A 27,616-nucleotide genomic window follows, 5' to 3' on the forward strand; every position below is an offset into this window, starting at 1 on the left:
ATATGCCTTAAGCTCTTCTACAATCCAACTCCAATGGAAAACAAGTCTCAATTTCACCTGCTTAAAAAGGCAGCTGAACTGAGTAAATGTCAAATGTATCAGAGACACAACTGACAATAGACCTTGCAAAATGAAATTCTTATGACCTAAGCAGTACTTGGTCTTTATAAAAATTTTTTACTGAAATGATCAGATAAAAACACTACTAGGGAGCAGCATTTCTGCATTGAGGTTAGGCACCAATCTGCAAAAGGGACCAAATCAGAGCCATGTGAGGCGTGTTTCCATGGCCCCACAGGAAATGTCCCAGGCAGGATGGTTTTTCCTCACACAGGCATCCTGCTAGAGAATTTCACGTGCACGTCACACCTGGCTCCCTCTGAAAATACAGGAGCAAGGCAGATGTATTCCAATCACCCAGCAGCTAGAAGCCCCTTGGGTGGGTTCACAGCAGATCTGCCGGTTGGTTCCCTGTGAGAAAGGCCTGAAGCAGATGCCTGACTTTTCATCCTCCTTCGCTGCATCTCTGAGCGAAGCCAGGAAATGATCTTTGTGTGCAGCCTGCCTTCCTGCCTGGTAACTCCAACAGCCGATGGAAGTTCTCGTCTGTCGCGCTGGATTTTCCGGCTCGCTGTAGGCGAGCGGGCGGGATGGCAGCGGCAGGGCCGGGCACGCAGGCGCCTGGGCAGGGAGGTGGCAGTGCTGCGGCAGGCCGGCAGCGCTGAGCAGGGAGGGCCGCTGCCACCTGCCCCCGGGCCGCTGTTCCCGGTAAGCGCCGCCTGAGCCGGCCCCGAGGGCCCTCTCCGAGCCCTGAGGAACCGCCGCCCCGCGGGGCCGCGTAATGGCGGCGGGACGCGGGCAGAGGGAGCGCGGTGTCACCGCCCCGCGGGGCCGGGCCTGGCAGGGCCGGGCGGCTCCTTCAGGCGGCGGGGAGCGGGGCAGGCCGGCGGGAGGCAGGTGAGGGACTCGCCCCGGGCCGGGAGGGGAGCGGCGGGCACTGGCCCTGAGGCCGCGGGGGGAACCGTGGAGGGGCTGGGGCCTGGCTGACGGGCGGCGTGCGGCCGGCTGCACTCCCGCCGCGCCGCAGTGGTGCCCTGGGGAGCCGTGCGGGTCCCCGGCAGCCGGTGTCCCTCCGGTGGGTTGCCGTCACCTCAGGGTGCCGGTGGGTGCTTCGCCGGGAGGCACAGCCCTGCTGCCAGCCGCCGCCGAGGCCACCCCTGAAGCCGTGTCCCCCGAGGAGCTCCCCCGGCTTTGTAACGGGGATGTTCTTCTTGAGCTGGTAGCAGCCGGTGTTAGGGCAGGCAGTGGGGAATTTCATCCCACAGCACGCCTTCTCCATTGGAATAGCGTGCCTTCTGCGTTGAAATAGCTCTGCTTGTATCAGAAGAGCCTGGCGAGGTTGAGGGGTGAGGGGAACGTAGCTGGTGGGGGTCTGGCCCTCCTGCGCCCCAAGACCACCGGGCAACTTGTGTGTTCACCGACAGGCATGAGCCAGCGGCACAGAGCGTCCTTGAAAGCCAAGCAACGTTTGTCTTAATCTTCTGCAGCGCTGCCAGTGCGAAGGGGCCTAGATTTAATTCTTAAAGGTAGGTAGTAACCCCAAATGCATTTTCACATCCCATGATTCTCTGAACACTCAGTGTGACAAGTTCAAAGGAAAGAATATCCAGAAACTTGCTTATTTCAGCTGTCTTGAATATTTTAATTCAGTTGCATCTTCTCAGATTAGCTTAATTCCATCCCATCCATATCCGTCTATATTCTTCCTAACCTCATCGTTTTAGGGATATCTGAAAATTCCACTGCCTTTTTCTGAACTGTTCCAGGCACTTTTCTGCCTGCCTGGACTGTGGTTCCAGACCCAGGCCTTCATTTGTATATGTGCCCATCTTTAATACACACAGGCATCACTTTTCTTTATTATCTGACTGTGGATCTCTTCACTGCATTATCCATAATGCTTCCTTTACTCCAGACTTGCTGGTATTCTGGTTGCTCAGCATTAAATGCATATTTTTCTCCATTACAGACTGTTCTGTAGAATTTTCAATGCTTACACTGACAGGTTTATTTTCATGGGCTTTATTTTCCCAGTGATACATAATTTTCACCTCACCCTCACTTCTTCCCATTCAATTTTTCCACATTTTGCCTTTCTGTACCAACCTCTTTTTACCGATGTAAAAATGCAGATAAAGAAGATAAATGGCTGATCCAAGAGTGAAGTCAGTTATACATGCCCTATTTCTCACCTCTATTTCCTAACACAAAATTATCTTTGTCTTAGTGTTTTCCTTTGAGAGCTCAAATGAAGATTCCCAGGAAGATTGTCCTGCAAGGCTAACTTCTCACGGTTTGTACTGCAGAGTTGGGATAAAGCACAGAGTGCTGATACTCCCAGCAACAACAAAAACAACAAAACCAAGAAGCCCAAACCAGAGGATTCATCATAGTTATGCTGTCACAACTAGCAGGAGAATTTTGCTCTGTGACCTCCCCTGGCTTTCACTCATTCTTGACTACTGCAGATTTTCTTCCCAGTGTTACCGTTTTTTTCCTTGACAGACCCAGTTTTGTAGGTACTTAGCAGCAGCAGCACTAGGAATAAAAGAATTCCAGCACAGCAGAAGATGAGTCTTTGTGTTCCTCCTGCCTTCAGAAGCATCCTCCCAGGGTGGACCTGTGCATTTACCATGCAGGTCATGATACTGGCTTAGCTGTTTCCAGATGTGCATTGATTCTTTCCTGCATTCAAGCACAAGGTACAAACAAGTCCCCGCCGCATCTCTGCTAATTACCTGTCAGAAAGCAGGCAGGCGAGCTTCCTCAGGCTCATTTGTTGAAAGCAAAGTTGCCACTTGACCATGGAGGCGGCGTTCCACGGTGACTAAGCCAGATTTCACTGGTTTGGCTGTGAGTTCTCCTTTTTACCTTTCCCTTCCTGGTCCCCCACTACATATTTATAGAACTGGAGGCGAAGTTCAAAATACTCTTCACTAGTTTTGTCGTACATACAGAGCAACTGAAACTTGTTGGGTTTAATGGCATCCAGAGAGCAGCTGGCAGAAATAAGCCAGCTTTTCTTGACTTCTGAAAGGACTGGCCAACACCTACCTCGGAGAAAATGCTGACCCCTCCATTTAGGGAGAGCTTCAGTGCCCAGAATATAGCAGCTTATTAAGTGATAAAACTGGAATGGAACTCAAACAATTGTCTGCTGTCAAACAGTGCTCTGTGTATACTTAAATAAATATCACACCTATGTATATTAAATAAATATTAGATCCCAGAGTGGTCACCAGCATGCTTTGGAAAGAGGTTTCCTGGTAGCAGTAGCACCTCGAACATCTGTCTGAAAGCATGAGATGTCCACAGACTAAAACTATATGTGTGTTTATGGAGAATTCTCACTTCGCATTCTTTCCCTTGCACTTGTGTGGCTATGTTGGCAGATGGCAAGAGGAGGCTGAGAAGGAGGTACCATGAGACACCGTGGCTTTGTGCACCTGAGATGAGCAGTGTGTGTAGGGCATGACCAGCTCTGGAGAGGGAAGCTTTCTGCTATGAAACACTCCGTGCTGCTTCATCAGTGTGTCTCAGTTCACTGTTGGCTTCTGTCCTCAGCCTTCCAAAACTGTCCTATTAACATTGCAAGGTCTTGTAGGATGGACAAGAGTGGCTGTAGCAAGGTCTTTCACAAGAATTTTCAGACCAATGTGTGGCTCTGACTCAAAGAGATCTGTCTGTCAGCTTCACATGGGCTGTTTATAAAAGATCATTCTCTACTTTTCTCTTTAGTTTGACTGGTGCTGGATCCGAGCAGAACAGTAGGTTCGAGATTCATTTTTTATAACTGTCATTTCCATTAATACCTCCTTTTTGCCTTTCAGACATGGCGATGTCCAGTTCACTTCTGTGGGCTGTTGACATATTTGGGAGGGTTTACACTCTGTCCACTGTTGGCCAGCACTGGGAGCTCTGTAAGGATACACAGCTGGAATTCAAACGGGTCTCTGCTGTCAAGCAGTGCTGCTGGGGAATAGCCTGCGATCATCAAGTATACACCTACGTGTTCTCAGGTGATGTTCCTATTAGATACCAGGAAGAGACCTATGAGAATCAGGTATGGAACACTATGCATACCTCTGCTGTATGTTCTTCAGAAAGCAAATCTGTAGATTAGCTGTTTCTGTTGGTTTTTCTCACAGATTGATTGTTTGGTTTTATTTTTAATTTTTTACCTCATGTTTCTGAAGAGTATATATGCATTGAATAGGTTATTATTTTAATATTTTAATTCCCAAAGGAAGATTATACTTTCTGGCTCTTGCTAAAGGAACAGCGTGCACTGCAGCATCCTTCATGCAAGCTGTTTCACCCATTCCACCTGACGTGTTCCTTTCTGTGGTGAAAAAGACACAGTTTCCTTAAGAAAATGTCCAGTGTAACAGGCAACAAAAATACACTATTCTTCCAAAATACTCTTTTTCTAATGTTTCAAAGAATTCTTAAGAATTCTTTGAAGTACTATTTTTAATGTATCAGAGAATTCTCTAGTAAGGGCATTAACTCTCCATTAAAGTACGTTTCCAGCTTTTTTGTGTGTGTAGAAGTGTTATTAAGATGATCCTTTTTATGTAAGATACATCAAAAGAATGTTTTTAACAGTGTTTTTAAGTATATTTATCTATTTTGTTTTTAACTTCACCAAAAGTTATTTGAGAGATAGAATAAGTCTCTTCAACACATTTTTCTGCTTTCTAAGGGGTAAAAGGATAAATGTAAGTTGAGAAAATACATTAACTATCTACATGGGTAAAGATAGAACAAACTATTTTGGTACATTATTTAACATTGATACAACTTTCTGTCCATTCAAGAATGTTCATTTTGCTAAGTAAACGTGCACGTTCTTTAAAAAATGAAAAACTTTAAAATCGATTTGGTTTGTTGTTTTAAAACTTTTGTTTTGTTTGTTCTAGCCTATGAAAAAATGGAAAACAAAACACTAGAAAGTACAAAAGGAAATACTGTGTAAGAGCTAACAACAGAATTAAACTCAAGTAGTTTACAGATAATGTGCAAAGCAGTTTAGTAAGATTCCTAGTAAGAAAAAGTAATATTTTGCATAATGGCAATTTAATTGAACAACTAATTTCCCATGTGCCCTAAAATGCAGGACATTATTACCTGACCAGTCTTGCCAGTATTTCTATAGCGGGTAAAACTGAGGCGGAAAAAAAGAAAAACCACAACTGCATTGGTGAACAGCCTAGCAAGTTACTTGTTCTATAACTGATTTAGGAAAAAAAATGGTAAGATAAGATACAGGAAGATTTATTGATGTAGTTGTTTTGACATAGTTTCTGGTGTCGAAACTATGCTGTTTTCCTAGTGTAGGCCACGTGTTAGTCAACTTTCTCACATGGGATACATTAGAAATCCCAAAGCCATCTACACAGGAGTTATCCTAATGCTTCAATATCATGGTGCCATACATCACCAAAGAAAAATGCACTGTAAGTAGTAAACTATATCATCCATCATTCCTATTTTTGTAGTTGAAATTTACTTGGTTGGGACTAGCTCTGCAGTCAGTCCTTCTTTGATACTTTAAAACAGCTTCTTCCAAAGACCATATTAGCTGGGGATCTACAGCATGACCACTTGCTCATTCACCCCAAGAATTATTCCTCTTCTACTGCAGAAAAAAAAAAAGGTATAATTTATGACTCACTAGGGCTCTGTAGATGTCCAATGAGGTGATGTGATTTCAAATAAAACTTTTTTTTTATTATTTCTGGCAGCGCTGGAATCCAGTTGGTGGCTTTTGTGAGAAATTATTGCCCAGTGACCGCTGGCAGTGGAGTGATGTGAGCGGGCTAAAACATCAGCAGCTTGATAGTTTCACACTGCCTTCACCACACTGGGAGTGGGAGTCTGACTGGTATGTGGATGAAAATATTGGAGGGGAACCAACAGAGAAAGGGGTAGGTGAACAATACCAAAAAGAGATCTCTTCTGGGAATCCTTAGTCTGTAAAATAAAAGGCACTTTTATAAAATGGCAAAAGGTCTATAAAAATAAAAGGTACCTCTTAACTTCCCATAGCTACTTTTTTTTTTGGGAAATAGCTCAGCTATAATACAACACAAGGAAGGATCTTGTTTGAAAGCTTTTGAAGTCCATAGGAGTTGTTGTTTTTTCTCTTTGGATCAGGCCAAGAAATGCTGCCAACTTTGTATTGCTGCTATTTAAAAACTTACTATGAAGAAAGCAAAGTGCTTTACTGTATCTTGTTTGTTCTGTATATATCATGCAGAGGAATTAGGACATGATTCATAAATCATTCACAGAATTAGCTTGTCTGTTAATCAGGCTGTTAAGACATGCACAGTAACCTGTACTGTCTGTAGGAATGACTCTTGTGCAGAATCGTTCTGAGTTAAGATTTCAAGCTTTTCCTTGGTCCAGTTTTTCACAAAAGAAAACCTCTGTTTGCAGGGCTGGACTTACGCCATAGACTTCCCCAGCAGCTACACAAAGGATAAGAAGTGGAATTCTTGTGTGAGACGCAGGAGATGGATCAGATACAGGAGATACAAATCACGGGATATTTGGGCAAAGGTTCTGGATATCTTTTTAACATTAACTAAACTGTTTTTGTTTTTTCTTTTCTGAAATAAAAATTAATTTCCCTGCACTTATAGTTGATTATTGCTGCTCTGGAGGTTGGACTTTTATTCCTTGACTTCCAACCTTGTAATTCTTGCAAGCATAAATGGAAAGCTGGGATTTCTCTTAGAAACTTGTGGTAATAAGGTACCAAATCTCATGTTAATGCAGTTGGAGATAGATGTTCAAATCCTCTGTAAATTTCACACTAACTATTGAAGTTCCTTTGGTTATTGACAAAGCATTCTCTTTTGAGATGGCACCTGTTTAGCATCATCTAACTAGCTGTGTCCTTTATCTGAATAAATAACTGTTATTTAATAAATGTTGCTCCATTCTGAGAATGTGCAAAAATTGAGATGTTCTGGCTTTCCAACTCAAAGAACATCTGTTTGGAATGTTCTGTGAGCAAAACTTTCCTTTAGTTTGGGGCTGAAACAAAGACTTTTTCGTGCTGCTTCAGCAGTGTTTCTCCGCCCTCTGTAAATAGCAGCCTTCAATGAGAGAAAGAAGCTCCATGCTTAGCCTCTTTGGGAAGCGATACTGAAACCAACCTGCAAAAAGCAAGTTAAGCCATCGGCAAAATGGCCTATCCATTTGCAGCATCTCTTCTGTTCTAAGTCTTCCCTCTCTTTGCTCCAGATTGTATCACAGGATGATCCGGATCAGTTGCCAGACCCTTTCAATGACATCTCAATTGGAGGATGGGAAATCACTGATGAGCCTCTTGGCCGTTTATCAGTGTGGGCGGTTTCTTTGCAAGGAAGGGTATGTGCACATTCCATACGTTTTCTAATATAAATTACTACTGAAAAGGAGTTAAGTACTTTTAAAGCAAAGCATGTTTGTTATCATCTTACGTTGGTGAGGAACTACACTGCTTGTGCAGGCAGGCCTGCTCCTTACTAAAATTCTCTAGGATCGAGAGATTTGAGGTTACTGTTTGAGTCTCCAGACTTGGCAACGCAGAATCCAACTGTGGAATGTTTTGAATTTATTCTCCTTTGAAAACTATACATCTTTCTTTTGTTGTTGTTGTTTTGTTTCTGGTTTTAGGCCCATTGTAATGCTTCTCATCTTCTGCTCAGTATTGTAGAGATAGCTTCTTGCTTTCCTTCCTTCATTGTTAGAGCATGCATCTGAGTAGCCTTCCTTTGTCTCTAGACAATTTCTAACTTGTGGTCTCACAAGGAAGAATGTAGTAATTGTAACAGGTAGCCTGAGATTGCACTCACGCTTGACACTGCCTGGGGAGGCAAGCAATCTTGGTTAAATTGTTTAAAATGAAATTCCCTGTGCCTCAGGCTTCCCCGTAATAACTGACTTGCATCCCACTCTACAGGCTTACTTGACTGACGTTATAAAATGCTTTCATTTCTCAAAGTAAAAGTCCCTAGAGGAAGAATGTATTTCTAAAACTGATGATTTAGCACTTAGCAGTCGTCTTTTGGAGCACCTGTATGACCACCACAGGATGCTTTCTTTGACCTTCCTGTTTTGACTGGAGTCAAAAAAATCATGCAGGCAGTCTGAGCACGACTGGCAGATGGATGGGATGTCACTGCAGGCTGCGCAGAGAATGGAATTTTTACCCATGTTGTGGCAAGCTCTGTTCAGTGAAAGTGAGGTTGGGCTCTCATCTAACAAGAACATTTTCATGTTGTGTATTTGTTCATTCTTGTTTTGTATTGTTTTTTTTTTTAACATGCCTTGAGATATAAAAAGTTGTTTTTTTTTTTTATTGTTGAAATATACACAGAACTTGTAGCAACAGGTCACGTGCCCAATCCAGATTCAGGTCCATGATAAAAGCTAATCTGTAAAAACACCTCCTCCCTTAGTACATAAGGAAATAGTCTTCAACAGCATAATTGGCATCAAAAAAATACTTCTAACAGCCAGTGCAAACACTGCATTAAAAAAAACAACTGTTGTTAAAGGAGGACTGTTCTTTCATCAGGATGTCATCATGCTTCTCTGAATAGCTTCATTGTTGTAGTAGTATTTTTCTAAGTTTTGTTTTGTTTTTTTAAACTTGTCTAGGTGTGGTACAGAGAAAACGTTTGCCATCACAATCCAGAAGGTTCCATGTGGTCCTTAATCACCACTCCTGGTGAAGTTGTACAGATCAGCTGTGGACCATATGACCTCCTCTGGGCAACTCTTTGGGAAGGGCAAGCTATTGTGAGAGAAGGAATTGATAGGAATAACCCTCAAGGTGAAGTGTTGCTACATCTAGTATGAAACCTCCTTGATTTTTGTAATGTTGCATAAGAAAATAACCTACAATGGCTTCCGGGCTTTGTTTCTTGCAGGAATTTCCTGGAGTACTGTGGAGTCCCCAAACTCTGAAAATGGGATTATGCATGTCTCTGTGGGTGTTGATGTGGTGTGGTGTGTTACAAAAGATCGGAAGGTAAGAGGTGTTATGCTCTGGTTCTGTTTTTTCTCCCTTTTTTATCTGCCTTTCTGAAATCGGCATGTAACTTTCATAGGAAATATCATTGATTTGGACTCTCTATACGCATGGTTTGGGCAATTCCAGTAGCCCTGTTGTTACAGAAATACACTGTGGTTTGTGATACACATACTTGTGTGCAACTTCAATATTCCCTTCAATGAATCCCTTCATATCGAATCCAAAACCAGAGATTAATTCTGTTTGGGAAGAAAATGTGTTTGATTTCAAACACTAAGACATTGTAACAGTTCAAGATTCTTACTTTGACATCACAGACAATTTAAGAATGAGATGGATAATATGAATGAGATTCCTCATAGGCTGTGTGGCTTATGGGCTTCTTTACATGAGGAAGAGTGTAAGAGTGAAGCACAGGAAGTGATTTAAATCAAAGTAGTTACATCATTGGTGTAGCTCTCCCTTTGAGCATTTATTTTGGGATAAGCGTATGTGTTTTAAGTAATTCAAACAGTTTAAGCTGTTTTAAGTAATTGAGTTACACTGGTTTAATGAGTTACTGCTTGTCAGCTGAGCCATGGCAACTGATTGTCCAGCCTGCTCCATCTGCCCCTAAAACCACTATAATAAATGTAAATAAACTAGTAGGTTTTTCTTCAGGTTTGCCAAAGGTAGTCAAGTACACAGTCTGTTACATGTTTCAACCAACAAGTTCTAAAGTAGCTACTTGTCATTATAAGACCATATCCTAAATATAGAAGCATAACTGGAAAATTTTCCAGGTACCCAGCCCACAGACATTTTCTCATTGGTAAAAACTAATTTAAGAGGAGACAATTTAAAGAGCAGTACCAGTGAAAAAAATCCCTTTGTCAGTTCCCTCTGTCAGCTCAGCTTCACAGGAACATTGTTTGGAAGTTGATTTAGAGTCACCAAAAATAGCCTACAGTTGACATGTAATAGCAAATATTTTCCCAATGGCTGAGAAACTAACTGTCACAGAAAGTCATAACATGATGTGTCCTTGTGGGCTCTTCTGGCTTTAGTTGATCACAAAGACACGTTGTCTGGTTACTATTAAAAGAATTATTTTATCTTCACCTGATTAAAACAAACAAACATGGAGGTAAGTGACTTCTCAAGGCAATGCAGTAGTCAGTATTGGACATTAAGACTAATCCACTAAAGAAATTAAATTCTAGCTGTCCACCTGCGTGTACAGAAGATGCAAACTTCAGACTTTTGTTGTTGTAGGTATGGTTTAGAAGAGGTGTGAATTCACATAATCCTTGTGGAACAAGCTGGATTGAAATGGTTGGAGACATGATGATGGTAAACGTAGGCTTAAATAATCAGGTAAGATACCTGTATACCAGTTGTGAGGCTATTTGTGTTCCTCTTTGTGCAGATAGTATTCACGTGTGAACTGTCAGCAGTGCCAATATGGACGGCTGAACAAGAGGTCCATGTGCTTGAACTGCTAGGAAGGAATGCGTGGCTGCGTTCCTCACCAGAATACAACAGTCAGCCTGTCTCTCATGTGACACATTCAGGTTCAGTCTTCTTTTGATGGTACTGAATTTCATATTGCATCTACGGTATCAGCAGTAAAGAACAGAAAGGGAAAATGCTGAGTCCAGCAGGTTTTTGCACTGAATTTTCCACCACTGCACCTCTTTGTAGATGCTCTTTGCCTGCATTCCGTGCCATTTCCTTCACCAAGCCCTTTTCTTCCCTAGGTCTGGGGAATTGGCTGTGATGACAGAGCAATCTATTTTCGCCAAGGTGTCACGCCAAGTGAGCTCAGTGGGAAGACGTGGAAGGCAATTGTATGTGGCCGAGAGAGTGACAGATCTCAGACTGGGAGCTCAACAAGTCTGCTCAGGTGCGCAGTAAAATACCTGCTCGAGACTCTGTATGCCAGGAGTTTCAATGCTAGGACATATTTCTGTACATTCTGTACGTTCAAATGGTACAGACAGGGAAGAGCAGGGAAGGCATCTCTAACCGTTAAGCATGCCAAAAAGCATTTGCTTTTTTGCCATTAAAATTAACAATAAGCAGCAGCTGATGCAGTCAGAAGCTGATGCTCCTACTTTGGAATTCACTGCATGCTTCCAGTACAGTGTGTTTTTCTGGCCTTTATTATCCCTATCTGGAGCTGGTCTCTAAAAAGATAAAATGTTACCTGTGAAGTAACATGAAGAAGTGTCAGCTTCACTTAGCGATTATCCTTCTCTAGAGCATCACTGTACGTTTCTTTCCTGAGAGATTAGATCAGTAACTCCCTGCTGACTGCTTGCTGTTGACTGTGCAAGACATGACAGTGCAGCTGGCATGCTGCAGAAGCTACTTAAGTCAGAGTGCTCTGAGTAGGAGACCTCTCTAACTAAGACAAAAAGCACAGAGTTAATAATGGGCTTTAAAAAAAATCCTATTTATTATTTCATATCCCAAAAATGGGATGTTGCTTCAATGCTTTTCTTGGAATTGTTGATAGCCAACACGCCTGATTTTTACAAAGATCAATTAAATCTCCTCTTAGATCCGTATTAGGCTCTTCTTTCTTAATGATTGATTTTGACCTTTAATGAGAAGTCTGCTGCTTCTCTCCTAAAGCTGCAACACTCCATCAATTTCTGTATGTCTGTGGTCTCAGGCCTGTGTTAATTTATTATGTTTTGAATTACAGTTAATGAATTATCTATTTGTCCTTCAGTGCTGGCTGTTTCTTTACTGATGATATTCAGAACCAAACAAACGCAATCATTCCCGGTGATGCAGACACTTCCTCTGACACAGATCTTCCAAGCATCCCCACGTACCTTGCCAACACTCCCCCGATGGGAGCTGCAGCCAGCAGCAGTGGTAGCAGCACAGGCAACCAGACAGCAGAAATATGTGCAAATTTGACTGTGGATCCTCTGGACTCTGATCAAGGAGAAGCCAATGTTGCTTTGACTGGTCATAAGAAATCTAATCTTGAAAGCCGTAAGTCTACAAACCCAAATCCTTCTGCAGAACTGCAGTGGACAAACATTGACTTAAAGGAGGCCCAAAAGCATCCAGTCCTCTCTGTCAGCACCTTTGCAGAAACATCCAGCCTGTCTTCCCTTGGCATGTTCTCAGTGGGAGCTGAGGAGCAGTACGGAGCCGATGAGCACCCGCTGTGGGCCTGGGTGTCTGGGGGAGGCTGCCTTGTGGATTTGCACAGCCCACTGAAATGGTTCACTGTCTCCTCAGGTACAGTCCAAGCACCACAGAAGACTTTAATTTCCAATTTCAATTAGTCAATATTCTTAAAAAAAATGTTGTTTGTTTTTTTTTTTTTTAAATAAAACCTTGGCACAAAACTTCTGAGTACTGCTCTTCCTGCAATTTGTTGTTACACTCCATGTCTGAGCATAGTGCTGCATGTATTTAACTGTAAAGCACTTTGGGATTGAGATATGTAAGTGTAAAGGTGATAAAGGAGTTTCTGTAAGAATTTTATAAAATAATCAGTGTGCTGGAACTGCATCTTTTTTTTTTTAATGGCACTGAAACTGCAACTTCAGGCTAAACCCATAATACCATTGAACAGTAACTAGAAGCAGTGAAAAAGGCTCTCTTGAGAGATGCCAATGCCACAAATACTGCCTTGCTACTACCATCCCTGCTGAGGTAAGGGTAAGATTGAAGTTGCTGAGGGGCAGTGTGGATGTGAGCCCCACTGATACCTGGATGAGGCTGGAATTTACATTTTTGAAAGACAGTGGAGTATAGCCATATCTTAAAAATAAACCATGAACTGTGGCATCCTAGTACTTACTAACGGCATAACTCTTAATGCATTGTATTACCTAATTATCTTGCAGTTCAGTGACAGAAGTCCCATTTGTATAAAGTTACAGCATTGAAAGATTCAATATAATCATGTAGCAGTTCTATTCCTATGCATTATTTACAAAGCTCGGCTTTAATACACTGATTTCAAAGTGTTAATTAGCAAAATTTGTTAGACTGGGTTGATTCAGTCCAGTGTTCAAAGCAGTATCATGATACTTTTCCACAGGACTGTATTCAAAGCTCACTGAAATGTGTTGGTTTTGCTTCTCTTGTAGGTTTGTCGTCCTCCGTGCAGTCTCTTTCTCTGTCTATCACTCCAGCACAGACAGCAGCATGGAGAAAGCAAATTTTTCAGCAGCTCAGTGAAAGGACAAAGCGGGAGCTGGAGAATTTCAGGCACTACGAACAGGCTGTTGAGCAGGTAAGCAGCGAGGATACCTACTTTTGTCTTGTGAGCACTTAGATCTGTCAGTACTAGGCATCAGTGGTACAATTCTGACGTACTCATCTGAACTTAGCTGTCAGCTTTTTATTCTCTTCCTTATTTCTGTCTGTGACAGCTTTCCAGGAGTATCACTGTCTGGGCTCCTTGTGGGAAACTAGTGGCTTATTAAACATGCAGTAGCAATCTTCATCTAAAAATGTTAGCTGATAGTTTTGTGTAGGAGCAACTGAAGCACTGGTCAGCCATTATTTCATATACTGAAACCTCAAATTCAGAGAAACGTTTTCAACAGTGGAACATTGTAAGAATTATTCCACCACAGGATGAGGCTCCTTAATTGAAACGGTGACTCACATAGGTGAACCTTTCCTCTCCGTGAGCGTTAGGTGATTAACATAACTTGCATACATAAATCAGTGATGATAATATCAGTAACAGCACTTAAATATCAGCTCCTGGTCTCTTTTCAGATTCATTCATGGTTTTGGTCTCTTCATGGCTAATTACCAAATGCCAATTGCCAAGTCTGCAATTCACTTAATTAAAAACACTTGGAGTCTGGGGCTTTGATTCAGTTTAAAAGGTTATGTCAAAATCTTTCAAAATTGGAACAGAAATCGTGTTATAGTAAGGAACACACTAGAGTTAATTAGTATCTGTGTGCTATTGCATTCTTTGCAGAAGTCAAATGTTAACACTGACGTACACATGCCATTCCAGTGCCTTTCTATCCAGTTTTGTCAGTTTTCATTTTGTTCTCAGCTTCCTGAACACTGGTATACTCTGTGTCAGAAGTAACTGATATGATACAGACCTTACAGACCTACAGCAGAGATTTCTTGTGGTCACAAGAAATAATGTTTGGGAGAAAGAAGAGTCATGCAGTTTCCTTACTTTTGAAAATTTGTGTTTGCATTACAGTCAGTTTGGGTTAAAACTGGGATGTTGCAATGGTGGAGAAATTGGAAGCCTCACAAATGGATGGATGTGCGAGTGGCACTTGAGCAGTTCACTGGGAGTGACGGAATGCGCGACAGCATCCTGTTCATCTATTACATGTATCATGAGGAGAAAAAGGTGTGTTCAGCTCAAGACCCTCAACATTGTTGTGTATGGCAAAAGACAACCTATGAAGGAAAAAAAGTTTTTTATGGAAGGCAAATTATGATAAGCTGTTGTTTTGGGAACCAATTCAAATGTAGCCCAGGGTAATAGCGAATTGCAAGCTTTTCTAAGCTCTGTTAAATGCTCTGTCAGAAATGCCCAGTCAGCAAGCATCCACATTGCTTAAACCATCAGCTTTGCACTAACTAGGATTGCCTTTGGAAGTTCAAAACATTCCTGACTATGAAGAAAGAACCAAGCTTATCTGGCTAGGGTCTTCACAAATAGGGTTGATGCATATGGGCAACATGAACCAGAGGTAGTGCAGGCCTGGATACTGAGCCCCACGTAAGGAACAGCATTCCTTCTGCACCAAGAATTGATTCTTTGCTACCCTTGGCAGCAATGCCTTGCTCATAGTCTTGAAGTGCAAAAATGCTGGCACTGAGGAAGGTATATCTTGAGTTTACCTTAGTCACTTTTTTTTTTCTCTTGTCTTAGTATATTCATGTATTCCTGAATGAAGTCACCATTATAGTCGATGTTCTGAATGAAGCCAAACACTCCTTTGCCCTGTATACACCCGAAAGGACGAAGCAGCGATGGCCAATCCGCCTAGCAGCCACAACAGAACAAGAAATGAATGACTGGGTAATTCAGTGAAATTTTCGTTTCAAGCTGGCTATTTTTGAAATAAAACATGAAAGCTAGTCTCTGAAATCTGAGCGTTACGTTTACAGTATCTAGGCTACTTAACTATCTTCACAAATTAAGTATTTTAGAAGTTCTCTTCAAGCTCCGTCAGGGGCACCCAAGGCTTCCTGTCTCCTCTAGAGTTTTCACTGGTTCTGAAGCCACAGTTATCCACAGTAAAACCAACATTGCTTTTCCTTCCCTTCCTACCTTTGGATATAGATTGGGCTACAAATGAGTTAGGAGTTGAATTCAGTGAGTCTATTCCTCTGCATTGGTAGAAGAACTGTTGTCACTGTTGTAGAGAATCTTACATACAGGCAGGCCTGTGTACACACACCAAAGCAAATGAAAACCTGAAAGATACCTCATAAAAGTCAAATGCTACAAACCACATTAATTCCAGTTATTCTGTTAATAATTTCTAAAACACTGCATCCCAGTGCCTTTGAGAAAAAAATGCTAGTTCACTTTGCTGACTTGTAAGAACCTGCAAAGCTAAAACTTCATTTTGTAGTACTGGGGCATCTATATGGAAATTTTTGTTCTCGCTGTAAAAGTAACCTTCTGGCTCTCTGCTTCTCGTTTTTTAGCTGTCTTTGCTGAACATGTCCTGTTGTGAAAGCAGACGGATTCAAGGCCCTCCTTCTCACCATGCCATTTGGTCAGTTACTTGTAAAGGAGACATCTTCGTTAGCGAGCCAAGTCCTGAACTGGAGGCAGGACCACACCTGATGCCATGTGATCAAATGTAAGGGGTTTCAGAAGCTGTTCTTTCTGCATGGGGTGCCTTGGCACAGATTGTCTTTCATGTCAAGTTGGTGACATCGATGGGCTGTTGGAATGTATAGCACACTGCAGATGTCTGCCAGTCACAAGGTTAACGGCTGCCTTCATGCTTACGAGTGCATCTGAAGAAATTCACCAAATTGTATTTTAGTTCTCAGATGATGGAGCTATTCGTGTGATTTCAAAAATTTGGGTTGAGATCCCATCACAAATGACTTGAAAATTTTTCATGATGGCATCCTTAATGTAGTAATGATCTAAATCAAGAGATGGCCTACACTAAAAGTAAATCTAGTCACTGTAATTGTAATGTAATTTGAGCTTTCAGTTTTATCTGAGTCAGGAAATCTGAAAGTCTCATTTCTCTACTGTCACTTCAGTCCAGGAATATCTCCTTTAGAGTTTCTGTTACAACTGTGACAATGTCGTACTGCAAGCTCTCCAAGCACAAACTCAGAACTGGGGGGTCAAAGGCCAATCTTCAATTTTTAAAAATGCCTCCAGTTTCTTTGAATAATAACACTTCAGAAATACTTTGGTCCTTTTTCTTCAGGGTAGAGCACCTTCAGCATCTGGAAAATCACAAACTGATGTTCTCTTACATCTTAGTTTAGGGGATCTGTGATTGAAGCCATCTCCTACCATTTGCACAACTAAAACACTCCTCTGCAATTTCTTTACTTTCCCCATTCTTCTCCAGAAAAGTTTCATGGCCAACTGGCTGCATAAAGCTCCAGAAAAGGATTAACCTGCCAAGATTAGAAGTATTGGGAGAATTACATCCCTTCTTTTCTTCCCAATCTCCATAGCAGATATATAAATGATTTGTTTTTTGTCAGATAAAGGTGATTCCTGCCTTTAAAAAAAATGAGGACGAAGTTAAAGCTGAGGCAGCTGATGGCTGCTAATATATACAGATTCTAACAAGATCGTCCTAACTAGTTCAAAAAAGAAATCAAAACGTAAGCCATAAAATAAAAGGAAAGCAGAGTACTTCAAAGCCTGAAAATTCCCAGTGAAGGCAGACAGGTTCCTTCCAGCAACCTTTCCAGTTCAGAGGGAATGCTTTCAACTGGCAACTGCCTTCACTAACTGAATGAACAGAGGTTGAGCAAACAAATAAAGTTGCCTTTCCGTAGGATGACAGAGTTGTAGGGGGCAGGGGAAGCATAGATTCCTGATGGATGTAGTATGGGGTAAATGTCAAATACTGTCCCTTTTCTGGCAGGTTTTGGCGTCAAGTTGGAGGGCATCTTCGGCTGATAGAGTGCAATAACCAAGGCATAGTGTGGGGCATAGGATATGATCACACAGCTTGGGTTTATACTGGTGGATATGGAGGTGGCTTCATCCAAGGTAGGGATGACTGTTCTCCTGTGGTGTACATGTTTCTTTCTCATCTTCACAACTGGGTCAGCTATTCAAGTGATTTCAGCTGTCCTTCCTTTAGCCTTTGTCATATGCAGGGGTGTACACTGAACGGGCCACACATCAGGAAGGACTTGGTATTGAAGTCTTATATTGTCAGCTTAGAAGTAAGAAATAGGGTAATTTACAATATTATTGTGGCTAATGGAATTTAAAATGTAGTGCCTAGAAGGTTTAGCTTCAGTATAATCCAAATGATTTATTTCTCCCAGGACTGGCCAGTAGTGCTGATAACATCTATACACAGTCAGATGTGAAATGTGTTTACATCTATGAAAACCAACGGTGGAACCCAGTCACTGGATACAGCAGCAGGTTAATTTACTTGATTTGTGTTTATTGAGTGTACTTTTTTACTGATGTCAAATGAATCATTAAGAGGGTTGTTCTAGCTTTTTAGAATAATTACTACAGATATTCTGTCTTCAGTCTCCTCCAACATTTGTGGTTAACCTGAGATGGAAGGTGCAGAATTTTTGAATTTCCTAGATTCATAAATATCCATTCAAACTCCATTTGTAGTAAAGCATTACAGATTTGTGCTTTGTGAGTGCACTAAGAGTGCCTGCTTGCAATACCTTTTATTAAGGCCACAGAGTGAAAGTTCTTATTAGGTTACATATATGTTCATGTATATTTTGTTCTAAATACATTGTACATTTGAATACTTGAATAATATATTTAAATGGAAGTACTGAAAAGCATTCACATATATGGGTGTCTATGTCACGGACACTCAGGATTCACCTTGTAATTTTTAGCAGTGAGGAATATCACTCTAGAGAAAAATTTTTACATGGTCGTCAGGTTTGGTGTGACTGGAAGCAATTGTACAGATTCTTTCCCACTATGCTCCTCACTTACATAATATTTCTATATACAGAGTTTAATGACAGAAGACTTTCATTTATGAAAATAGGAACTGCTAGAAATAGTTTTTTTTTTTTCTTTCTCCCCTTTTGAATGATGTTGTTGTAAATGACCTTGCATTCCTTATGCACTGTCTCACTGCAGAGGCCTTCCCACAGACAGATACATGTGGAGCGATGCCTCTGGCCTGCAGGAATGTACAAAAGTCAATACCAAGCCTCCTTCACCACAGTGGTCTTGGGTAAAGTTTGTTTTAAAAGTCTTTTTACTACTAAAGTAAGGCTAAATAGGATACAAAACTTGTGATCAAGTGACCTAGATTTTTTTTGTGGGTTTGTCATTATATTTAACCTTGATTTCCCTATTTATACAATAGCAATAAACTTCCATAGTCAAAAGAACATTAAGCACTGAGTGGGTTTTGTTGTTGTTTAGTGGGACTTAGACTTCTCTTCAGATTGCTTTGTCTTCAGCTGAATTAAAAAGACTTGGGAACCTCTGTATGAATTTATATTGCAAGTATTAGAAGGTTTTTAGCAAGTCATTGCACTCCAAAAAGTAGAAGGGGAAATACTGAAAGAGGTTATTATTATGATACAGTAGGTATTGATTGTGCTTCTTATTGTTTCCTTCTGACAATAGGTATCCGACTGGTACATTGATTTTAGTACTTCAGGTGGAACGGATCGGGAAGGCTGGCAGTATGCAGCAGACTTCCCAGCGTAAGGAGATACCTTTTTCTGCCTAAAATCCTAGCAGGCATTTTTAAGTTCTTGTTTCCTCATTTGCTGTTTTGCACATAAACCATACTTTGACAGGGGCAAGCGTGCCTTGATTTCTCTCATGGTATGGGGACACTAACACTGAAATGTGTTGGGGAGGTAGGGCAGCAAGGTGAAGGTCACCTTAGCAAACAGAAGTTCCAAGTGTTTTAAAGTTAGCAGATGTGTCTGGTGGGCAGATACATAGACGATGCTCTCAGGCTGTCACTGAAATGGGAGATGCTCTGACATCCTCGTGAACACATATTTACATTTGTTTTGGTAGGTCCTACCATGGCCACAAGACAATGAAAGACTTTGTCCGACGGAGGCGCTGGGCAAGGTGAGGAACTAAGATATAAACACAAGCTTTGATGCTAGCTGCTGCCTTATCATCTCCTTTACTTGAGGGGAAGGGTTGTCACACAATCAACAAAAGCAGTAATAAAGAAACATGCAGTAACTAACCCACCTCCAGGATAAGCTCAGGATCTTTAGCACTCTGGCTCTATCTGAAGCCTTTACAGTAGATAACCTAATTGATTTTGTGGGATCTGTAGACAAAATCAGCTGGTGATTCTCTGTATCTGTTTTTCCTTACGGTAAATAATCAAGGAACAATAAAGTCTAGGTATATTAGTACGTACTAGTTCATTTGTAACAGCTGAAATATGTCATCTCTATTAGTTGCTTTAACATATGAATTCCACATACCATGCACTAGGCCACAGATAATCCCAGACCCATTTAAATCAAAGTACACTATATTCAGACGGGTCCAGGAAAATAGCGAACTGCCATTATATTCCATTAAGCAGTGAAAGTCTGCATTTACTGTTTTTCCAGCTTTTCTATGCTTTCCGTACTAGGCTATCTAATAACTATGCTAAGAAATTGCTGTGAATTTACAGTTATGCATTGTTCTATTTGATACTGAGGCTGCAAAGCTAGTATTTTGGCCTTTGTATAGTATCTTCTAACTAAGGTCCTGAAGCAAACTGTTGTTGTTCCAGGATGTGCAACCAACCAAATAACATCCATTTGATCAAAATAAGCAACTTGAGAAATACCCTTAAACCTGAACATTTCCTCCTACTTTAACTATCAATTTAAAATTGCAAACAGGTAAGGAACAGCTCAGGGCTGGATCTTATTTTTCAGATTTGGGAACAGAGGAATACCCCAAGTTTTTTAGGACATTCTTTACACACAGAAATAGCTGCTGTGATGATAAAATCTAATATAGTTTCCCTAAGACACCACTGCTTTGCAGCAGATTCCTTCCAGAATACACTGATTTCCATTGACCTACCTCCAACTCTTAACTCGAAACTGCCTTTTCTCTGCTTACCTCAGGATACTACATTTGCTTTTTAAGTCACCACCAAAAAACAAATTGTAAAGTGATTCCCTTATCCAAGGCAGTGGAAGGAATGAATTGGGTGTGAAGTTCTCAGTACAATGGGATTCCTAGCTGGGGTCAAATATCCATGATTCATCTGTTGCCCACTGAGTTTTAGAGAGTTAGGAAGCAGAGAAATTAAAGCTGCAAAACCTTCTTTGGTGGCCTTGATTTTATATATTTTTTTCTAAAGAACGACAAAAAACAACTTGTGAAATCAGAACAGATGTAAGATGTCAGAATTCAAAACCTGATGCAAAATGATTGTTGAAAACCCTTTCAAATTAAAAAAAAAAAAAAAAGCTAATTCTTACTGTACCTATTTAATGAAGACTTCAGGATTGTTCACAGTAAAGTCACCAATGGACCAGGGAACAAATTCAGTTATAGAAAGTACATACTTCTGATGGGTCTGGGGTTTTTTTGCTTCAGAAAATGTAAGATAGTCACCAGCGGGCCATGGCTGGAAGTGCCTCCTGTTACCCTGTGGGACATCTCCATAATTCCCAGTTCAGATGCGGTTGATGAAGAATCAGTAGCACTGTGGGCAATCAGTGACAAAGGAGACGTGCTCTGCAGACTTGGAGTGACACAGCAAAACCCAGCTGTAAGGCTCCTTGTTTATTTTTACTGCCTTATTGATGTATATAATGTAATTATGCAAGTACATACACAGAGTCATGCAGTGCCTTCTGTCAAAGTACCTTATTTTTTTCCCTTTCATGTCCCAGATTTTAAAGTCCTTGTCCATCAACTGTGACAGTTTTCTGCCCACATTTTTTTTTAATATTCTTTCTCTTGCATAATCTGCTTTAGCTTGTGCTACATTATTTGCAGTAGCCTCTCATCCCTGTATGATCTTTGAAGGTCTCTTCCAATTGAACAACTCTATTCTAATCTATCCCCTCTGTATCTCCTCTTGAAGTACTTGATTTCCACTTTCTGCACTGATAGCTTAGTTCCATTTTTTTTTTCCATCGTCAATAATGTGTATATCCTATTCATTTAACTGCCCAGGGATAGAAGTTCTCTAAACTATGGCCCTAACCTAATGCCCACTGATAGCAATAGGAGTTTGTCCATGGACTTTTCAGAGCCTGGAACTGACTTTGTTTATTTCAAAGGCAGGTAGGCCTGGATGTACCTACTGACTATTCTATGAACTGGGACAGAAATAATGAGTACATGTCCAGTAAGGTACACAGAAAGGAACAAATAGTTTGAGTAGCTTCAATAGGAACCTTTCCTAATAAAATACATGTGCTAAAACAACAAATTAGGGTTGATATTCACTAATTTTAAGCCATATTTATAATTGGAAAGAAAATATACTTTCAGTGGAATTTGGAGAAAAACTGCAAGAAGATGAAAATTTATAGGGATGAATTTTTTTCTTCCTACTCAGTCTGTTACAATAGCACAGGTCCGTATGGCAGTGCAACAGCAAGAAATGGAATTCTGTGTCTGGAATCTGAAGCCAGACAGACTTCAGTCTGTTGATTTTTGTGAGATTATTGCTCTATATAATCAAAAAAGATATTATTTGAAAAAAGGAGGAGAAAAGAAAGAGAAAGAGAGAGATCTCGATCCCAACCATTCAGAGACAGGCAGGTCCCTAAATTTCAGTGATTTCAACTGAAAAAGGTCTGGTATAGTCCAACACAGCTATTAATTTCAAAGAGTTAAATATCCAAGTATCTTTGAGGATCAGCGACCTTGTTTCTGTTCAGTCATCCTAATTTTTTATTTTTCTAAAAAGAATTATTACTCAGAGTCTTTTTTACTACCTAGGGTTTTCCCCATTTGGTAATAATCAAAATAATTTTATCATGGTTTCCCATGGAGTTTTTAACCATTGCTTCACAATTTCTTCCACAATTTGTCAGGGAACATCCTGGCTTCATGTGGGAACAGATCAGCCCTTCATTTCCATCTCCATTGGAGCATTTTACCAGGTGTGGGCTGTTGCTAGAGATGGTTCTGCCTTCTACCGGGGCTCAGTGTCTCCAAAGAAACCTGCAGGTGAGTACTTGTACTATTTTTGGTTACAATCTTCCTCTTATACAGGATGTAAGCTCTACTACGGTGCCATGTCTAGAGAAGACAATTTTTAGTAGAGGTCTTTCCAATAGGCTATACAAAATAAGGGATATGAATAATCAGCATCATGTTAATTAGAGCAGTTAATTTGCTTTTCACTTGGGTGATTTAGAAACAGTGTTCATCTCTAAAAACAAGCTAGCAAAAATACATCAAGTGTAATGTCATTCACAGTTTTCTTGCACAGGTATGCATTTCCACTGCAGATATTTCCCAGAATTCTCATACATAATCCTGTTTTCTCAGTGTTTTACTCAAGTATTTCTGACTTTTAGGTGACTGCTGGTACCATATTCCTTCACCTCAAAAACAAAAGTTAAAACAAGTCTCAGTAGGACGAACATCGGTGTTTGTGTTGGATAAGAATGGTGAGGATTTTTTAAAAATTACTTATCATTGGTAGAAAAACTACATCGGTATTTATTAGATTGATTTTAAAAGGAGAGTCCAAGTCAAACCTTCTGCTTGCACTGCTGCTCTTACAGAATACTCTTGTATTCAAAGAGACACGTAGTGCCATAGGTAACAACAATCCATTGCCTATACCGTTTTTGCAAGAAAAAAACAGTAACAGGTGAACCTCAAAGAGAATTCCGTGAAAGGATTTTGTGTCTGAAACCCTAGAATGTACAAAACTGAAGAATACTTTCCTGTTGAGAAAGCTAGAAATAGCACCACCATCGCAAGAAACATTGTGAAGGATTGTTTTGTGAAAGAAACAAGCCTTTAACACCAGTCTCCTTCAACTATCTTGACTTCATGTTTTACTTCTCTAATGCATAGTTCTTTATATAAATATTTTTTCCTCAAGAAATTTTTCAAAACAGTGTAGCTGCTGTTTTCCAGAAAGTTATAAAGAGTAACTGCAGAAATACAAATTCTAAAGTAGAACATTCATCTTCCCTTGCTGTAAAACATTAGTCAATGCCCCCAGTGATGCATGCCCACAAAACATAGAAAGTATTAACTACTGATTTCTTACGTTGTTTACTAGCACTTTATGCAGAGCTGTAACCAGGACTATTTATTTTATAGGCAACCTTTGGTACCGGCAAGGTATCACACCAAGCTACCCTCAAGGATCTACTTGGGATTATGTATCAAATAATATCCGCAAAATGTCTGTAGGGCCCCTGGACCAGGTGTGTATTGTTTCCTGGTATTGTATTAGTTTACTCAAAATTATGCTTAACATGTTTTTGTAATTAATTTTTTTTTCAGGATGTTTTTTTTTTTTGTTTAGCTTTATTTATTCCACAAGATGATGATCTAAGTGCTGGAATCCCAACAGCAGGACAAAAAAATGAGACCAATGCAATAGTGATACAGACAGTCCTTTGCCTTAAAAAGCCTTATTAATATATTTTTAAAAATTGTTATATATATATAAAATCTCTTTCCTGCCGAGTCTTACTATCTGGCACTGTTTTCACTACAACTCTGGTATCTAGTTACCTGTTTGGTTGTCCCTCTGACTAACTCAGAGCAGTTTTGGCCTACTCCAGAGTCAAGACTAGTCTGTTAATGTGGTAAAGCGAATCAGGATTTTTCACATCTGGGAAGAGCAGCCTGAGGAATGCATTTTATTGCCACTTTTTGCTTTCTTTGAGGTCTGGGTGATAGCTGACAAAGTGCAAGGAAGTCACAGTTTGAGCTGTGGGACAGTGTGCCACCGCACTGGCGTTCAGCCAATGGAGCCCAAAGGCCTCTCATGGGACTACGGAATTGGGGTAAGTGCTGGAGGACATTATGCTGCTTTAAAGCCGGTACCAAATGCCCATGGGCACCATGCGGAAAGCAAAGCACTAGCCTGCTAAGCTGGCAGGCTTCCTAAAGCTCGCACACACCTGCAGGAGACTGATGTTTGTTCTCCAGTTTTAATTCCTTTTTTAAGTTAACTATAATGGCTTGTACAATTATTGCTAGGAAGTCATTTATTTACGTTTGATAAGTATTCATTTTAAATAGGTCATTTAAAAGTTATAATGGAAAAATTAATAAAAGTAAGTAGCATTTTTAAAAAGTGGATTCCTTCCTCCTCTGCACATGATTATTCCTCCTTGTTGCTCCCTGTATTACCCTCAGTGTTCTCAGAAAGGCTATTTCAATGTTTTGGTCCCTTGCAGATGGGTGGAAAACCTGCAGTGGTTCTATAGGAGGCTGGGCAGTCCCCCAGTCTGGATCAGTGGGGCCCGTGGCCAGGCAGGAGGACAGCTTCCTTGGAGCTGGAGCTCATGAGGGGGCAACCACTAGCACCTTGGCACCCCAGGGGATGCAAGGGGACCCTGGCTGAGGTCTCCCAGCCCAGCTGTCTGGGAGCCTCTCCCCAGGGCCTCCAAAGGGGAGCGTCAGCCCTCACCAGCACTATCTCTGCACAGGCTCAGAGCCTCAGAGCCCCCCAGCCCAACCCAGAGGCAGGGGGAATACTCTGAGAGCCCTTCCTTATACTCATCCATTCTAGGCGCTCTGCTCAAAAGAAACAGCAATGTGAATGGTGGGTGCTGCATGTGAATTTTAACGGACGAGGTGAACATGCACATTCTTTTTTGGGGAGTTACACTTGCAATCACATTTTTGTTTTGTTTTACAAGGAGCCTTTTTTCTGACTGAGCCCAGAGCAGGATTATTTTCTATATGAATAAGCCATATAAAAGTAGTAGTGTACATAAAGCATCACATCAAGTGTTGTAATTACAGGGTGATGTTTCTCCTTTTATGTTTCTTTATCAATCTTCTGTAGGGTGGATGGGAACACATTACAGTCAGAGGAAATGCAACTGAAGCATGTAGGGTCGCTATGCAAGACACTTCTGAAGAAAACTCTGCAGTATCAAAGGACTTGGAAGAGAATGAAAGTAAAGGGAGAGCGGTACCCTCCAAAACCCCTCTGATGGTCAGTGAAAGACAAGACTTGGACAGAAGTGCAGTTAATTGTTAAGTTGCCACTGTCTACGTTTTGCAAACAAGCAGTAGTAAATATAATTTAAAAAGAAACAACATCCATGTGAATGTCCATGACCTGGAGAGAAAAACATGATAGTTTTGTGCTACTTATGTTTTACTGAACTGGAATTTACAGTGGGGTAATTTTAATACTGATTTCTTCGACTGTGTCGTGTGTAAAATGTGACTTAACAGAACTAATAGTTTTGTCAAAACAGGCAAGCATTATAGCCACAATGTATTTCTGACCCTTTACTATAGCTGGTACAAAACTATACAAATGTGAATCTTTGCACATGACCATTACATTTATTTAATTTTTGTATTACAGTTCTTGTCCCTACATTTCTCATATTCACATTGTCTTCCATGCTACACTTCAGATTCATATTTGAGCAGAGATACCTATATAACTGAATTACAAGCATTTCCATGATTTGCACTGCAAACATCCATACATGCACGTAACTTTGTCCATGTGAGCCCTGTTTACATAAGCCTGTAGGTTTGGTCACCCTACGCTTGCTCAAATCAGTAAAATTAAATTCTGTACAACTCACCTTAGGATGCAGTTACCAGTAAGGGCCAATTTTTGCTATCTTGGCACTCAACAAATACCTTAAGAAGAATCACTGGTTTCAGCAAGACTTTGTAGAGAGCATGGTCCTATTCAGTCTTGGTTAGAGAGGCAAAGTCTCATGCTAGATTGTCAGGACAAACAGCAATAGATCATGTTTAGTCTCCATCTTAACTGGAACCCTAATCACTAAGGTATACAGATACCTACCTTATGATGTTGGAAGGGACCAGATGCTCAAGGAGTTAGACTGTGCACCAGGTAATTGCAAATTATACTTTCGTAGCATAAAAGAGAAGAGCAGGTCTTAAATAAGATTCTGGCTTCACAGTGGTAAGAATTCAAAACAACCGTGCTGGTACCAGTGGAGTTTGTCACCATATACTTATGCAGGTTTAGGAGCGGCTCTGCATTTTGCTTTTAGCAAGCAATTGATTCATTCCTTCTTCCAGCAAGAAACCACTTTTTTTCCCCCCAGAAAAGCATTTTTCCTGTCTTTTACTTATCTTAGACTGTGATGTGAAATTGTTTGAAATCATTATTTGAAATCCAGCCTGTGGAAGTGCTGAGAAAGCATTCTCTCCCAATAGCTTCAGGAAGGCACCACCTTTTCTCCCCGGGCAGCAGTTTACAATCATTTTCCCTCTGTATGTGTGACTACATATGAAGTTATTTTTATACGATAAGCAGTGTGGTGTGGTCTCAGTACTGTATTTGTAGAAGTAAAGCTTACGTTTGCACGTATTTAAAGAATATATTTGATATTTTAATGCCAAGGAAAGCACTGTTTCGAAACCCAAATGTGAATGAAGATGGAAGATGCTTTACTGTTTAAAAAAAAATCTGTTGATCTTTCCAATATGTGATTATAGATTTCTGTTTTATACATGCATTGTGGAAATACCATAAATAACGTTTTGCGTTAATTACCATAAACAGGTTTTGCGTTAACTTGCACAGTATCTTGTCCAAATAGATAACTTTATCATGTATTTTTAGAGAATTATTAGGATTGTATTTTCTCTGCAGCATATCAAAAAAGGCCTTTTTCCTTTAATAGTGTCTACATGGCCAACTAGCAAAACAATTCCATACAATAAGCTTTATAATGTTCCTTTGCATTTTCCCTGCACTGTCAAGTTTCACCTACTTTCCTGTAAAACACTGGCTTTAAGTGAACACAGGTAACTTATGTTTGAATATTAAGTATTTGCTTTTTGAAACTGTTGATTAGAAAATGGATTAATTTAAAAAGATAATATTGTTATGGCTAATTAAAAACAGGAAAAGTGACTTTAAAACGATTTTGAAAAATAAAAGTAATTTATCAGAAGAATACGCCTTTTATGAAATCCCTTTTGACACATCCTCAAGAGTAGCACTTTGCAGCAAATAACCCTTTGGGCACCAGCTGCTGCTGCTGTGTTTAAGTGTGCTGGTGCCGTGCCTGGTGGTTCATCAGGGTGGCAGCATTGAGAGAAGGGCTGGCCTCTGGTCTCTTTGGTACCGCAGCAGCAGCCAGGTACTGCATGCCATTTGGGGCCTGATATTTGAAATAATGCCTCTTTGTTTGCAGTAAGTC

General features: G+C 40.6%; 1 protein-coding gene across 2 annotated transcripts; it reads left to right on the forward strand.

Moving 5' to 3' along the window:
- On the forward strand, positions 1-27,365 carry TECPR1 (tectonin beta-propeller repeat containing 1). 2 transcript variants are annotated; one of them, XM_050713864.1, is made up of 26 exons: positions 1-957; positions 1,485-1,586; positions 3,891-4,123; positions 5,808-5,990; positions 6,505-6,627; positions 7,318-7,443; positions 8,719-8,893; positions 8,991-9,091; positions 10,349-10,450; positions 10,834-10,979; positions 11,814-12,337; positions 13,198-13,343; positions 14,289-14,444; positions 14,973-15,122; positions 15,758-15,915; positions 17,182-17,309; positions 17,594-17,696; positions 18,396-18,492; positions 18,894-18,973; positions 19,299-19,355; positions 20,847-21,021; positions 22,301-22,436; positions 22,790-22,882; positions 23,550-23,656; positions 24,125-24,244; positions 25,255-27,365. In XM_050713864.1, the coding sequence occupies exons 3-26, from the start codon at positions 3,893-3,895 to the stop codon at positions 25,450-25,452; spliced, it is 3,615 nt and encodes a 1,204-aa protein (XP_050569821.1). In that variant the 5' UTR covers positions 1-957; positions 1,485-1,586; positions 3,891-3,892; the 3' UTR covers positions 25,453-27,365. The 2 variants fall into 2 exon arrangements, with proteins under 2 accessions (XP_050569821.1, XP_035404700.1); XM_035548807.2 differs by having other exon boundaries at positions 1-768.
- The last annotated feature ends 251 nt before the right edge of the window (positions 27,366-27,616 follow it).

This window comes from Cygnus atratus, chromosome 15 (genome assembly GCF_013377495.2).
Source record: "Cygnus atratus isolate AKBS03 ecotype Queensland, Australia chromosome 15, CAtr_DNAZoo_HiC_assembly, whole genome shotgun sequence".
NCBI lineage: Eukaryota > Metazoa > Chordata > Aves > Anseriformes > Anatidae > Cygnus > Cygnus atratus.